The sequence below is a fragment of the Xiphophorus maculatus genome, chromosome 15, assembly GCF_002775205.1.
Source record: "Xiphophorus maculatus strain JP 163 A chromosome 15, X_maculatus-5.0-male, whole genome shotgun sequence".
Lineage (NCBI taxonomy): Eukaryota > Metazoa > Chordata > Actinopteri > Cyprinodontiformes > Poeciliidae > Xiphophorus > Xiphophorus maculatus.
In genome coordinates this window covers 10,281,296-10,297,925 of record NC_036457.1, presented here as the reverse complement: position 1 = coordinate 10,297,925, position 16,630 = coordinate 10,281,296, and the positions used below count along the sequence as shown (strand labels likewise).

The 16,630-nt window shown below is 37.5% G+C and overlaps 1 protein-coding gene across 8 annotated transcripts in view; it reads right to left on the bottom strand.

Moving 5' to 3' along the window:
- The window catches only part of utrn (utrophin), a 180,002-nt gene that overhangs the window by 45,498 nt on the left and 117,874 nt on the right, over positions 1 to 16,630 (bottom strand). For 6 of the 8 annotated variants that reach the window (XM_023347826.1, XM_023347829.1, XM_023347824.1 and 3 more), the window contains 4 exons: positions 15,368 to 15,639; positions 13,270 to 13,416; positions 9,635 to 9,713; positions 7,736 to 7,796 (listed from right to left, as the gene is read on the bottom strand). In XM_023347826.1, the coding sequence (XP_023203594.1) occupies positions 7,736 to 7,796; positions 9,635 to 9,713; positions 13,270 to 13,416; positions 15,368 to 15,639 (559 nt within the window). The remainder of the gene's footprint in view (positions 1 to 7,735; positions 7,797 to 9,634; positions 9,714 to 13,269; positions 13,417 to 15,367; positions 15,640 to 16,630) is intronic. The other 2 variants (XM_023347825.1, XM_023347828.1) reach the window with 1 other exon arrangement.

The following is a 16,630-nucleotide window of genomic DNA, read 5'->3' as shown; positions in this document are numbered from 1 at the left end:
ATTTAGACTGAAGAACAAAAATGTCACAAACGCAAAGTAAAAAAATAAAACTGCACAGATGACCAGAAATATTTCTGGGATGCCAGATGATAATAAAAATATGACAAAACTGAAAAGGAGCAACAATAAATTGCCTAGAACTAACCAACATTTAGCTTGATTGACTCAAACTGGTCAACACAGTCTGCTGGCAACCTTTTGGAAAATCCAAAATTAAGGTAGGGATTATAGGTCAAGAAAAGATTAATTTGCAATATTACTGCTAAAACGGATTAATCCACATTTTCGTGACAGTTTTCCTTCTTTTAATATTCACAGTGTCCTTAACCTCAGTATTGTTTAGCATCTCTGTTACTGAAACATAAAGTGCAGCTGTGGGTATTAAGTAGTTTAAGTCCATGTACGTATACATGTATGTATTCTATACACATAGAAACTGCTATGCTAGCAATGCTAATTGGCAATCTAAGATGCTAAACTTTAACTATTTTGTCTTTGCTTTAAAATATTAGTCAATCTTGTTCTCAGTGTAAATATTTAATGTCCAATCAGGGTCAGGATGACTACAAAATAGTTCAAATGTTTGGATCTTCTAACACATTTTTAAAAGTAGATTGAATTAGGGTAAAATCAAAGTTGGCAAATCAAAGCTTCGATGAAAGAATCCTTACATAAACTAATGGGAACATGGCCTTTCAACACACACTGTGCATCATAATTTAGTTTTTCCCAACACTGGTGACAGTTTTATTGTAAACTTTCTTTCTATTGTCTCTAAATCGGGGCCAGGGACTAAAGAGCTGTTTCTGAATCCAATATAGAAAACATAAAGTACTGAACAACACAACAACACACAAACACTCCCAAATCACACAGAGTGAATCACTCTCATCACCACAGGGCGTCTTTTTAAACACCACAGGACATAGAAATAAGGAGAACAAGTCCCGAGTCCCTATTCACTTCTCCACTTCAGTCCCAAACAAACAAAAAGAAAGGGAAAAAAGCACAAGAAGATCAACACTGCATAAATAAATAAAATAAGATGCATGTCAAAGTCGATCAAACTCAGCCGCCTTGACATGCACAGGACCACAAAAAAGAAAAAAAAAAAAAGAAAAACTCTGACTCAAGCTGCAAATGCAAGTGAAGTGCATCTATTTGAGGTGTGCAGGCTGTGGTGTAAACCTATTTTTTTTAAGAAAGCACTTGACTGTCAGGAGACGCACTCGGATCCAAGCAGAATGTTTGGAGAAGTTTTCCACAAGACAGTTTTTGAAATGCAGAAGATCCCCTGTGGATTCTGCAATGGCTCGCTCTGTGCTGACTGTCAGCAGGAAGTAAAGTCAAACCGCTGCAGTGGATGGCATAATCTCTCCAAGTACACAGATGTTCATCACTATTCAGCAGCTGCGCAGACTGATAACCTTTTTCACAAATGAGCAGCCATCGCTAATGCGCGACTCGCCCCTCGCTGTTGGGTAACAGAGTTTGCCTAAACTGTCAATAAGCCTAAATGAAAGCAGCGAAGGAGATTTGTTACCATTTGCTCCACACAAACACAAGAACTTTGGGAAAGATTACCCACTACTCACACAAAAACTGGTCCAAAATTATTTTTAGAAAACGTTTAACAGTTGCAAACAATTTCCTCAAGCATAAACATCCAACACAGCTCACAGCTCACAAAAGCCATAATGAGAGAAAAAAATTGCTAACTGTTTTATTGAAACACCCGCCCTTTCTGCAGTGCCGACTGTCACATTATGTTTGTAGTTTTGACTGGAACAAAAGCTATCTCATAAAGCTGCTTAATTTAGGATCACAGGACCACACACATTTAAAAGAGAAAACTTAAAGAGCAGTGAACAAAATCAGATATTATGGTCTGGAAGCCTTTTATACATCAAAATTTAAATGACATGTCATATTTAAATGGTCAGGGTCATTTTTCCATGATTAGGAGTTGTGTTCATGTTGATCTTATTACCAGCAAACTACAGTTGAAGGCATCAAAGCTAATTTATTAGCCTTAATATATTAGAAATGCACCATGAAATCAGCCGCTGACAGAAATCCGATGATTTGTAACTTGACCTGCCATGACAGCTGATCGGCTGTTCAGAAACTCAAAAGGCAGATCCTACTGCACAGGTAAATGGTATTGAAGGTCAAAGTTGGCCATTTTCACTATCAAAGGCATCTGCCAACGCAGAGCAATTTATTAATGTTCCCAAATCATCAAAAGGGCAAACGGACCCAGAGCTGACTGACAAGAAGGTTTAACAAGGTTGCTCTATTTTCACTTTCAACCTCTGTTTGCTACAAAACATCATAAATTTGAAGCCTTTGAAAATATTATCTATAGATTCTAAGAAAGCCATTAGCTCAAACTTTAGCATGACAGTAGATGACCAAAGGATGATCTCTAAAGTCTTGTGTTGTAGATATTTTTAGCTGCAACACTTTTCTGTTGTTTATTTCTTAGTTTTTAAAGCACACTGTTCAATCTAAACTGAAACGTAAAAAAGCAACCAAACACCATGAAACTGCTTCAGAAAGCATGACAGCATGAAAGATCAGACCACTTTGAGATATCAGAAAAAAAAACAACCTTGAAAGTAAAGTTTAAGCAACTTTTCTTCAAAAACTGTAGTTTAAAACTTACCATAAATGTGGCTTTTTATGTAATGAGATCTAATAAACATCTTCAACTACTTATTAACAGGAGATATTAAAGCGTTCTCTGTTACCAACACTAATACCAAAAATTTAGTGAAACAGTTGGTCAGATTACCGTCACTTCTGAGGTACAAATGCAGAGACTTGAGGCATTAAGGTGGATCAAAGTTGATCTGGCTTCATTTGGTGACTCTGACAATTTAAAAAGCCTATTCTTGACTGTTTTTACCCATATGCACCGTCAAATCATGAGATCTTTCTTCTTTTACGCAACAATTCATGCACACTCACACTAACTTTGAAGTGAACCTATCTTCCCAGGCAGTTTGGCATCTTCCCTTTTTTGAGCCACACCAGAGAGAACACACAACATCATTTGGCCTGAAGTTAAAAAACATCAGCAATCCTTACAGCTTCACTGGATTGAAACATCTGTGATCACAGACTTTTGTTAACTCGAAAGTGATAAATCTGTCTACTAAATTGCAATATATCCAAAGCTTTTACCTCTAATCCCTGTCTAGTGACTAGCTACAGACACAAATGCAGCACATGTCAGTCCTCCCCTTTTACCTTACTGAAGTCTATTTTCTTCATGACTGTGACTTCATTCTCTTTTTGAGAACATGTTACCTTAATTTCCTGCTGTTTCTGGTTTTATTGCTTTGGGAAAACAAGCTGGGGAGGATGACGTGTATGTATCCACCAGACTGCAGGGTGGGGAAGAAATAACCTTTAACTCGAAGATTTTATAAGATTTCTGTCTGGCTGAACGGGGAAAGCAGTTGAAGCAATTTGACAAAAGTGACCCTCTCAGACTAACAGATCGCCTGCTGTGACAATTCAGCTTATTAAGAATAATTGCTTTTTCCCTTTGACATTTTATGTGCGACTTTCCCATCCCTCGCTGCAGTTTCATTAAAGGTTAAAGTGATTTTCATTACTAATTTCATCCCTGCTGTTCCATAACTAACAATATACGTCCCACTACTCCAGTTTTACACTCGTGTATTTCCTCTGGGAAACAGGGAATGTAAACGAAAGAAAGCCTTCTAGGAAAGCATCCACATTCTTTGTGCTTTCAGAGATCAAAGCACCAATCTGAACAGTGGCAGAACAGTAACTTGGCTGGTGGGAGTTCGTCATTGTCACACGCTCAGAGAGGGACATGAATAATCATGAGTGGGCAGATGAATGACTCCACACGTGTCTGGAAATCCAAAGAAATGAAATTAGTGAAGGATTGGAGTGAGCCAGGGGAAGATTTCGGGACTATTCTTTTTCATTCACCGACAGCTCCTCCCAGTGCTTATCAGAAAGAGTCAGTGACAGGTGATAAGTGCCTTCATTCTCCACCTGATGTCTTGTGCCTTTTCTCTAGCCAACATCTCTTCACCCTGCTCTTTTTTGTACTTTTTTGCTCCTGTATCACAGCTTCATTTTGCCACCGAACTTGGAGCGCTGACAGAGTAGTTTTCCGATTAAAAGTTAAGCTAACCACACTAAGACGGCATTGCACTCAAGTTATTCAGAGTAACATCTGATTTCATCTCATCATTTGAACTCTACATCACAGGGAGGCAAAAAATAAGGGTAATTTTAATCAGGGGGGCCTTTGTAACAGAAGAAAAGGTGCACATCAGGAAAGGAGGAGGAATGTGGGGGAAATGAATGTGTCAAACAGTGATGTGAGTATCCTGAGAATGCCTCAGCACTGAATGCAGCCTGTGATTAGTCCTGGGGATGAATTCAGAGTTCATCGCAGGCAGCTAATTAAGTGGGTTTTCAAAACTGAGTGCTGGCTTTCATGTTCTGCGCGTGAAGGAGAAGGAAATTACACCGAAAGCAATCTACATGTTTGTTGCAATAGGAGAAATTGGGTTTCCGAGTGCCTTTTGAACTCTTCCACATTTTGTCACAGTACAACTATAAACCTGAAAGCATTTTGTTGAGACTTTATCGGACAGGCTAACACAAAGCAGTGCATAATTAGGAAACAAAGAAGCACAAGGTTTTCAAGACACTTCATAACTAAAAATCTGTAAAGTCTCTTGTGCTTTTGTATTCAGACCTCCTACGTAGAACCACCCTTTGCTACAGTTACAGAGGGACAAAGGCCCCCTGATACAGAAGTTACAAACCCTAAAATGCTTGCAGCATTTGTCTCAGCCAGCTTTGAACATACACAGACTGAAACTTCTGTCCAATCTTCTTTTCCAAAGAGTTCAAGTTCCCTCAGATCAGATTGAAATGACAATGCTTTGATCTCAGCTATTCTAGAGTGACTGGCTGTATGGATAAGGTCATTGTTCTACTGTAAAGTGAATCTCAACCACTGTCTGAAGTCATCTGCAGTCTCCAACATGTTTTCTTACGAGATTGCCTTGTATTTAGGTCCAAATATGTCTCTTTATTTCTGACCAGCGTCCCCACAGCAAGATGTTGCCACCATCATTTTATGATTAGTTTTCCACAACACAGATGAGTTTTCATATAGGCCAATAAAGTCACAAAACCACATTCTTCCTCTGTATAAATCGTGGGAAAACTAAACAAAATCATGTTAAGAAAACGACAGTCTTCTTGTCTGAGATTTCAGTATATTCAGTATATGACCTATGTTTAGTCTCCAAGGCCCCATTAACAAAGAGGCGATTTTAGATGTATCCGTAAAAATTTTGCCATTTAGGCTGTGCATCTGCATGGACTCGGCATCTTGAGAGACCAGAAACTATTATTCTTGAAAAAGGGGTTACACGGTGGATAAAATTTAAAATCCTAGTTTTATGTTTTTATGTGACCATGCAAGTTGCGTTTTTTTTTTTGTTTTTTTTAAACAATGACGTAGCATAATCTCTCTCTATACCATGTGCACTACACTCTCACAAATAAACACAGCACTGTTTGGTGTTATATTTGTGTCATTCTCAGGCAATGTTACAGCCTGGTATACCTATTCCTCCATTTTCTGTATCTCTGCAACCTGTCACCAATACACACATTTTTTCTTAATCATTTACAAAAATATACCATGATTGTCTGTGTGCACAGGGCCTATTATTCTCTGAGACAATAATAAAAAGTTGCATTTATACTGAGGCCATTTACTAATTAGTTGACTTCTGTAGGCACTTAATTTTTTAAGGGTATCAAAAAAAAAAGACAACTGCCTTTCTAGAATGTTATTTATAAAAATATAGAAAAACATGTATCATTTCATGCATGGCTTTTGGGATCTGAATACTAATGGGGTGCACTGTAAGGTGCCATGCTCCTGTCTCACTGTGGGTGTCTGTTTACTGACTTGAAGCCTTACTGGAGTTCATCTGCATCTTCATGTTTATCTAACCAAGCATGAGTGTTTGCATCACTGCTCTATGTGCATTTGTATGCAAGGTTTTGTTTTGCTTGAACTGCGTTGCCCACACGTGTCTTGTTTGTGCACACGTGTTCTGTCAGTGTGACAGATGTAGGTTCACTGGCTGGGCGCATCTGTGATCACAGGCAGTTTTTTTCTTTCTGTTTTGTTTTTTGTTCCAAACGTATAAACTGGTCCTGCGAGCCCTGTCGGGCTTTAATCTCTTATCGCCTCCAGCATCAAGCTGCTGCAGACACAAACACAAACAGGTGTCAGCCAATTTTTAGGACTCTATCCTATTTTGAAGTTTCTGAATGGAAAAAAAAATCATCCATTCCTAAGGAAGAAAAACATTTTCTGATCTACAAAGAATCTAACAATGTGTTATTACAAAACTATTATATGCCTTGGAATTTAGCAAATAAAAGTATCTGTCTTATCAAAAGTTTTGCGTCACTCCAGAATCTTCTGATTGCTGAAGCTTTTCTTAAAGGTAGCATGACATGTAAGTTGTGGTTTAAAGCAGGTGTCTAAAACTTTGATGTGAAGTTTTCTCTTCGAGTCAGCCAAAAATCAAGTAGAGTTCGGATTCAGTTGCAAAGTAGTTCAGTGGCATAAGTCCTATCCCCAGATAATGAAACTTCAACATCTTTAAGCCTGACATTTCCAGAGGAGCAGAAAGAACTGCAACTGTGAGAGAGTATCTGCACCCATTTGAGCAGGAATGTAAGATTTGTTCGGAATGGCAAAGATTGTGATGGGGAGCAAAATATTAAACTGAAAGCATTAGGGTTATTGTTACACTCAAAAAAGCTGTAGTAAAATACAATTATTATGAAGTTCTTAAACTGAATCAGGAATGTCAAGGTGAAACAACTGAACTTTAACATATCCAGGAGCATATTCCTAAATAAAAAGTCCCTAACAACAAGAAACATAAAATGTGTACACATGTCATGCTAAGAACACGGTTATAGGTTCCTTTGCCCCATCAAACTCCCTACTTTCTTTGTCTTTTCCAGGTAGGAAAAGAAGCCATTTTTTACACGACACTTTGTACCAATCATGCTTCGATGTGTGGCTGGATTGGGGGTTTTTTGGACCTATTTTGACACCTGACAACATCAGGGAATCTCTTATACTTTTCTCATTGACCATTCTGTGGAAGTGTGGATTTGAGCATTCAAGTCACGGTTTCATCAGGGCCCATAATTTATTGTAGCAAACTGGTTTGAAAGCCTATCAGAGCTGCGATCATCAGGGATGAAACGAGCACAATCAGAGTTCAAAATGGCATTTTTAAATTATTACTTATTAATGTGAGAACTTAGCGAATACTATGATTATTGTGGTAAAAAAGCAAGCAAGTTTTACTCCTATAACAATCACCAAATAAATGTCCATCTTACGTATATAACAGTCAAAAATCTTCAAGACAATATAACACAGTTGTTAATGCTTATTGCCAACATAAGCTGCCAAACATATTTTAAAATGTCATGTCATAACTTTATCTCTACTTGTAAAAAGCACAGTGCGACATCGTCTCGTCTCTGAAATAAAACTGAATAGCAACAAATTTCTGCATCTCTAGAAAATGCCCAAGCTGATGAGTAATGACAGTTTCTACTTCAAATTTTACTGGGACATGCATACATTTCAAACATGCACTGAATTAATTTTTTCCATACATACTTGATGTAGTAGGGAACCTTGTTCTGAGAGACTGCACGTTGCCAGGGGAGCTGTACAGATGCTGCAAAGAAAAATTAAAAAAAGACGAGGAGATTAAATTCAAGAAGCAACTCAAATTGAAAAACCATCCTAGTAAACACTGCATACTCTATAGTAATCATTTCAGTGTTGAAGCCTGACTTTAAATGAGCTCCACATTATCATAATGACGCAGAAACACATTTTAATATCTGTTGCGGTGCTAAATCCGGTTAAACAGCAGCGCTCAAGAAGTTCTGTGGAGCAATAAGCAGGAGAAATTTGGTGTGATTTATCGCCATACCACTTTCCCTCCTCCGCGACACAGCTTCACTCTCAGATAGAGAGATGAAAAGACAGTAAGAGAAAGAGATTAAGCAAGATTGGGAGATATACGAGATGAATAGAGCAAGATAAGAAAGCGGTACTTTATTGATCCCCGAGGGAATATTAAGCTACTAGTGTAATGAGAGCGAATGTGTGATGGAGGAGATAGTGTCATAGTGTCACGAAGATGAAAGACGACTGGTATTTTGTCTGGTCTACTTGCTGAGCTCTCAGCAGCACTTGCTCAGTAAATTTGTGTCTGGCGGTGACGCAGCGGGGTGACTGAACACCTGCTCTGGATCACACGCAGAGCATTTAGTCTCCGTGCCTGACAGCCAGTGAAGAGTATCAGGTGGAACTCAAAGAACTCTGATGGATGGAAGATCATGAAAAATGAAGAAAGAAGGAGAGAGGGAAGGAAAAGAAAGGCTGCTTTGTTTAATATTTCCACATCTGTCTTCCGTTGTGGAGGTTTGTCTCCAACTTTCTGTACAGAGCTAATGACCACTTGAAAGAAGGAGTACAAGGAGGGAGTCAGTAAAGATGTCATTAAGCATTGCATTATTAAAAAGTAAAGTGTTAGATCTGCAGACTGTGAGGGAGAGTATCAGAGACTATCTAGTAAATCTGGAAAAAGAAAAACAAATTTACCTTTTATTGCACCTAACTTTGAGTTCAAGTATATTTATTTTAAGGGTAAAAAAAAAATCACTCAAGGATTTTATTTTATACTAGACTCACAATTACAAAATGTTCTGTTCAAACTGTAACTATTGCTTTGTACTTGGCTCCCAAGTCCCTTGGTGAGAAAAAGGCCCACAGCATCACAGGAGCAATGCCATACTAAACAGTAATCACAAGCTCCTTCTTCTACATGTTGATCTTTTGTTTAATAATTAAGACAACTGTAAGTATTTTCACTGATAACTGATGTCTAATTTATTTGGTTACTTATTCCATTTGAAAATAATTAAAAAAAAAAACCTAAAGATAATTTTTTTTCTATAGCCACAATGACAACCACTAGACTGAATAGCTTAATGCATATAAATACTTTCTGTCAGAAACTGTTATACTACGTACATTTTTACATTCTTAAGTATTTTTCCCAGAAGACAGATCAGTAGAATTCAAATGCATCTGACCAAAGCACAAAGTCCTTTAAAGTCTCAGTGCAGCTGAGGAAATTCTACATCTTTACACTTGTATTCGTGGGAGAGAAATATTTCTGTCTTGTGCTTCCCGCATACCAAGCTGGCGTAAAGATAGAAATAAATGGTTGTTATGGAGGAAACACATGCGCCATACTGGTATGTTAACTAGTTTTTTTCCTTTCGATGGTTTATAAGGGAAACTTAATTTAAACTTCCTACACACACCGACCTAAACACTCAAGTTAATTCGGAAAAAATATTTCTTGTTTTTACAAGCGGTGACATTAATGGTTTTGTATAAAACATAAAATAAAAATAATTGCAGAAGGAAGTCTGTAAAGATGAGACAGCCCAAGGCACCCCATGTTTACTACTCCCTTTAAAGTGTAGTTTTACTCACTGGAGAGGAAATGCTGAGAGGAGGGGCCAAAGTCCCTGTGTGCTTCCTGAAGGAGCTTCAGTCTGTCCTCCACCGCTACCTTTAAAAGGATGAAACATAAACAGACAATGAGCTGGAAATCATAAAAACACAACTTTACAGTTAACTGGACTTTATGCCATGGTCGGAGTGCAGTATATATAATTATAGAGCAATTAAGCAGAAAGGGATTTTCTGTAAAAATCCCCAACTCAAAAAAAATTTTCTCTAATAGAAGTACAAAAAGTATTTATTGTACAATTTTTAAATAATTCGGGAATTTAAAAATACACCATCCACGTTTTATCATAAAAAATCTATTCCAAATTGCTCACTAAGAAACAAGAATAAGCAACACATTGGTGATTCACAAGCTCTTGTCTCTTACCAAAAAAGAATCTTACTTTTTGTTCCAGCTCAGTCTGCAAGTGGGCAGAAACTACTGAGCAATCAGAAGACTATAAAATAAAGTTTTCCTGCTGTCTTTCAGGGGGAAAAAAACATATGTAGGTCTGTGTGAAGGCTGACCTAAGCAAAAAAAAAAATGTTGTCAGGCATCAATCAGTCAAGACAGTGCATCTTCGCCAAACCTGCAATTCCTTTGGGGCTGCTTCAAATTGACAATGGCATGGCCAGCTACGTATGACGAGAGCTTGTCAAGATCAACAAACAAGCAGAGCTCTGCCACGGCCACAAACTACCCCGATCATTTTGTGAAGGCAGGACAGGCACAGCATGAATGATCACACAAGAATCAGACCACAGTGCAAAACCTCCAGTCGTAACAAAAATGAAGTCTACTAAGAAATAAGTAATAAAAACAAATCATTATTTTATTGAGACATTTTTACATGTTTTCAAATATCTAAGAGGGTATTTCAAATTTTTTTATTTATTCTGGGCATTTAATTATTTTAAGACTTTAAACTTCTTGGACTCAATTTGATGGATGAGTCAAACTAATGGATTGCTAAATAATGAACAGAGATTTTTATTTTTTTAAAAACAGTTTGAGATACATTAAATCTTTTATTTTATTTGTGAAAACATAAAATCTATCATTTTTAGTGCTTTTTTTCCACTGGCCAAATAAGATCGAGTCATAAAAACCACTTCAGATAAGCTGGTCAAAAAGAGACTGAACACTTATAGACAAATGGCAATTTATTACCGTAATTGTTTTCTAAAACCATAAAAACAGTTCTGGTCTTATTCTAAGATTTTTCTTTTATCGCTTCTAACAAACCACATATATTGTTTCTCACAAATTATATATATGGTTTTTTTTTGTTTTGTTTTTTTACCAAATATTGCTTTTGTGACATTAACCTTTGAATGCAGTCCCAAACTAGCTTTATTGCACATTTTAGGTCCCTTACATCAGTTTGATTCTAGAAGAAGGAAAAATAAGTGATATCTCCTTTCTAAAATAAGGAAAACTATTACCGAATTAGAACTAGGCAAGGCTGGAAGCGACTATATATGGATAAAAGCCAATTGTGCACAGAGTTTATTAAACTGGGAAGGACATCATGATATTAGAGAACAATGAATATTTGTAGTTGGCCTTGTGAGCCCATTCAGTATTGGCAATCTTCAGAAACCTCCATCAAGCTACTGCAAACCATAAGGACCCTCCAGAACCATTCAATCAAATTAGAAATGCTACCTCAAAACAAAGGTTTTGGAAAGAAAAAGTTTTTAAAGGTTGAGCTTACCAAGAAACATTAAGCACAGACATTCAAGATCCCCGATACATTTTTACTCATCAAGCAACATAAATAATGTTGCAAAATCCCCCCAAACTGCCTCTGGACTTAACACAGTCAAGTTTGTTGATTCATGTTGTATAAATACCAAATCTGTTTGTAGAAGTATATTACTGCCATTTAACTCTCAAAAAGGAAACATCATTAAGTTGTGATTTTGTTTTACAGTGTTGCATTGAAATTAGCATAATGTGATGATGGACAAGAAAGGGCCGTACAGAAATTCATGATGTAACTCATTTTGTGAGCCTTTTTAGAAACAGCAGCATCAATAAAAAAAAATGCATACCTGAATTTGTTTTTTCTATCCTTAATGCCTTTAATTTACATCATACTAAATCGATATTTATTGTACGTGCTAAATTCAAATGATTTATTTCGACTTAAATTAACATCAGCTTCACATTTGATGCACAAATACCGTTTAACATCAATCCAGTGCAATAACACCCACAATTATGGTGACCACACAACACAAAGATGTAAAAATCTGAATATGAAAATTATTATCAAGATACTAAATAAAAGTTTGTTAATGCTACAGTCAATCACAACTTCAAAACAAAATGTTTCTGTAAGAACAGTCAACCTTCATATCAAGGGAGTAAAATGTGAAGCTTCATGCTCAATCACATGCGTCAATCATAAAAAACTCCTTTAAGAGCCTTGTATTGACATCTCAGTCAGCACACCTGAGGCCCACTGTACATGACTGTCTGTTTGTTTTGTCTCATTTCTGTGAGTGGCAGCACAGTGAGTCTTGCACAGACATGATGACAGCCAGCTCACAGATGTCCATACTGTGATCCTGATAATGGGCACAAAAAAGGCCGGTAGTTATGTCTCTTGTTTTTTTCAGCTGCTAATGACTTTTTGCTTACTGTACCACAGAGAGACAGATGGTGCCAGTCTGCATATGAAACCAAATCATCAGGCCGCGCAGTCGGACCGGGCTTATTAGTGAAGCTGCTGCCTTCCTGCAGGCTGAAACAAAACAAGACCAAAAAGAGCCAGTCTAATAAAAATGCTGTCATTGTCCGCCTCAGTGTGTGACTTATGATCACTTTAATGGCAAAAAAAGACCATTAATGGGAGCCTGTGCAGTGCATGGAAATATCACATTACTACTACATTACTACTATTTAGTCCAGCTTGACAGTTTTCCCCCTGAGGCAGAGTCACACTTAAACAGAATAACTTGAACAGCTTTTTTTCCCCCAAGATGGCTTTTTCTCTGAGTTCTTGCTGCATCTTTGATACATTTATTCGGCCACGTCTTTGACTAATTTATCTAATCCGAGCCTGCTGTGGGGCAACACTGTCTTTGAAATCAGTTTCTGTAAAAATAGAGCCATAACTGGACACCAAAGGAATCACCACAACATTTTAACCTGTGTTCTGAGGGATTATTCCCAATGTAAGCCCCCTTTACTAAAATTTCTGCAAGAATGTCTTACATTGCTCATAAAAAACTACAGTATTTCAATCTCTAATTCCCAACAAACCCCCTTGCCTTCTCACATGATGACTAGTAGTGAAATGGATTTCCCTTCAGGGCTAGACACGTTCCAGTCTGAGAAAGCTCAGCAGGCACCACAGCGGATCAGACCAAGACAATCAAGCTTGCAGAGAACCAGAGATGTGACTGGTGCGTTGCGAGAACAACATGCACTGATGTGCAGAGACAAAAGTGCTGCACAAACGACACAAAGTCAAATTGTTGTAAAGCATGAAATGGAGAAAAAGATAACACAGGCAGACAGCAGGACACACTCAAATACATCGCAGAGAGAAGACACAATTATGAAAGAAAAGCAAAAATAGAAACAAAATAAGTATTTAAAATACCTGCAGACTCTTCCATCTCATGTCGAGTTGGTCCAGTTGTCTGGAGGCAGTAGAAGACAGCTGGATGTCCAGTGGTGTGAGCTCAGCAGCAAGTTCATTGACTACCCGGACATCCTGACGGAGGGGGGCGATCTCCTCCCTGAAGGCCTGCAGGCAGAACCATGTACCATAATTATTGTTTAATCTCACCACAGTGGTTGTCAATCTCACATTTATGTCTGTGAAACTGCACAGCATTCTGGAAAAGACTAAACACCCCCCTTGTCGTCATAAAAATGAGCATAATGAAAGAAAAACAAAACTCTCAAACCTCTGAGGTGTACGATAGAACAGAGAAAATGTTTATCTGACTAAAATTGACTTTTTCCTTTGCCATGCTCACTGCTGTCATTTTTCTTCTTGTTAAGAAATTATCTTCAGTCTCTGAGAAGAGACATCATTGAATTGATGAATGGTGCAAACTAATGACTGAATCAGCGAACCGAAGGCAAAAGCAAATAGAGGGGAACTTTGTTATTTAGACAGAAAAAGGAACACAGCCTGTAAAAATTCAGATAAAACTGTAGCACCCTTCACTCTGACTGACACCACTGATAAAAATATGTAAAAATCCAGAAAACAGATTTATTTTCTATTGTGGTAGCAAGAGATATACATCTCTTGCATATATATGCAAGAGATATATATGCATATATATGTTTCTATAAAATCTGCTTTTATGTTTAACAGAATAATATTTGATGCTGGCTGTAGACAAAGCACTTAGGATTGAAGTGAATGACAGAGATGTTTTTTGTAAAAATTAGCTCTTTAAGCACAAGCAAACATTGTATATTATAATCTGTGAGCAACATAGTTCTTTCACTCCCTCATGTGTTGGCTGGTGGCAGAGATCAGAGGGCAGCCTTGTTTAATGATCGGGTAATGAGATCCAACAGCGCTGGATAACGGGAGTTAAAGTATGTTGAATGCTCCCTTTGAGAGTAAACTTCACAGATAATTATTACAAAAAAACTCCATCAAAAAACCCACAAGATTCAAAAGATAAAGCCACCTTGTTTCATTTAGTGAGGAAGCAAAAAAGCTGAACATGTACCAGTGTTACTACGACAACCTGCTTTTTATCTAGTTTTCTCTTTCTAGTTTAATGATTATAGGTTAGGGTTAGCATTTTTATGTAGAAGATTTTTTAAAATTTCCTCTAAAATTCAGTGATCGTAAAGAGGTAAACAGAGAAGGTTTTCTCTCCCAGCTGCTATTTTTGCTTAAGGTATTGTGAATAAAAGCACTGTCCCTAAACATTTCCCACAAAAGGTCCTTTATATCAAGTACTCTAAGACATTTCCCTGGGTAATTGGAATACAAGGTAATACAAGCCTATGATGTTGTAGATCTTTCCCTATAGTTACCATTATAATGTGGTTTTCTAAATGTTCTTCTCTTATTCTACTCCAGACCTTCCAGGATTGCCTGTTACTGTAAATCTTAATCTTAGTCTCAGCATGAGGTCAAAGCAGCTCCTTCCCAATTAACTGGCTGGGCATGTAGAAAGGGTCTAATGGTTCTTATCAAAACATAGACGTCAAAATGCCATTCTTTCCAGTAGGTTCTTCAACTGTGAGCCTTGGGGATTTTTTTAATCCCCGCCATCCCGCTCAATGTGCATGCTACAAAATAAACCCAGATCTGTCTTTCAGCTTTGAAGAGTTGCTAGGAGGAACTGGCCTCTTTGTCAAGTGATATTTAAATTCCAGGTAAAAAGGAAGGCATGGATTATGAGTTAAAAACCTCCAGATGATTTGATTAACTCAAAAAAGAAAAGTATAAACAAGAACAAATGATTGTGGTACTTTGCTAGAGGTAGTCAAATTGTTTCACTAATGTCTCTTAGTGTGAAATATCCTATTTTAAAGGAAATACATTTTTTAAACAAAGAGGTGGATTCTTGCAGTATTTCATACATTATTCAAAATCAAGCTGCTGTTGAATGATTCATTGAAAAACATAACCATTCACATTTTTGCATGTCATCCTGTAAGTTTACCTGACAATGTCTTCCAAACCATAAATAAGAAACCGCAGAGGTCAACAAACTCACTGATGTCTGATCGATGTGGTCCTGAAGAGAGTCGATGAGCAGGTCGCCCACCGGCTGCCAGGTAGCTTTGGTCTCCTCTGCTCGTGTCAAATGCAGATCGAGTTGGTCCATGGAGCTCTGCAGGTCCTGGAGTCGCTCCAAAGCTTGCTCCACCTGAGCCTGCCAGCCTCCCACGTGCCCCTTCAGCCGCTCCCACCGCTCCCTCACCTCCCCAGTCTGCTTGCGGATGGCTCGGGCCAGTCCTCGGGCCTTCTCCTCTGGGGTGAGTTCTGCTGAAATATCAGAAGAAAAATATGCATTCAATGAAAACAAATACATATTTTCAAATGTTTTTAGCTTATTGAAACTTTTTACTTGGTGATGAGAGTGACATTTTTAACAACTACGCTTTTTAATTTTCAAAACATGTACAGCACTTTTAACTAATGTTATTTCAGTCTGATTTAAATGGAAAATAAATGCAGGAAGCCATGTTTTTCTAAAATTTGGAGAATTCTGGAAAAGGGCTTTTGCTCAAAAGTGACAGTGTGCATTGATAAATATTTTAAATAACACAAAGTCACCCATTTGCCGCCTGAGGATGATTTTCCATTGCCCTCCTGCCAGGAGGTACAGGCTAAGCAACCTAAATATTTTAAATACATTTTAAAAAACATGAAGGTTATTTAAAAAAGGGCACACAACATTCCAGGGATCTAGATAATCAAATTTCATATAGCCGCATAATTTACAGCAATATCACAATTAAGATTCACTGCTTTAAGAGGTAAAGGGCAGAGATGTCTTCTGTCCAATCCTGGGTTATAAATGCTCTAAAAAAGCTTTTCTGGTAAAACTAAAATGAGCTTTTTTACCTGTGGTTTATATTACATGTCTTCTTTTTATAACCAGAGACGATGCATGTAAAAGCAAAAATCTTTTCCTGCATAAATTTTTTTCTACATTTTTTACTAAGTTGCAACACAAAAGTTGCACTCTACGAAAAAAAAAAACTCTAGTTGTTAAAAATTAAATCCCAAAAAATGGGCTACAGTTTAAGAAGACAAAGTTTATCAGCTGCCTCTTGTTTGAACATTACTTTTTGCTGCAGGTTCAAACATAAAAATGACTAAATGGCCAACTCAAAACCTGAACTTAAACTGCAACAGCACCTGGCATAATAAGGCCGCAACCACCCTTGAATTTTAATAGTGGAGCGTGTAATGTGAAATTGGTGTGTCCTCTCTGGCAGGTTTGAGAAAATATCACCCGAAAGAATTTGAA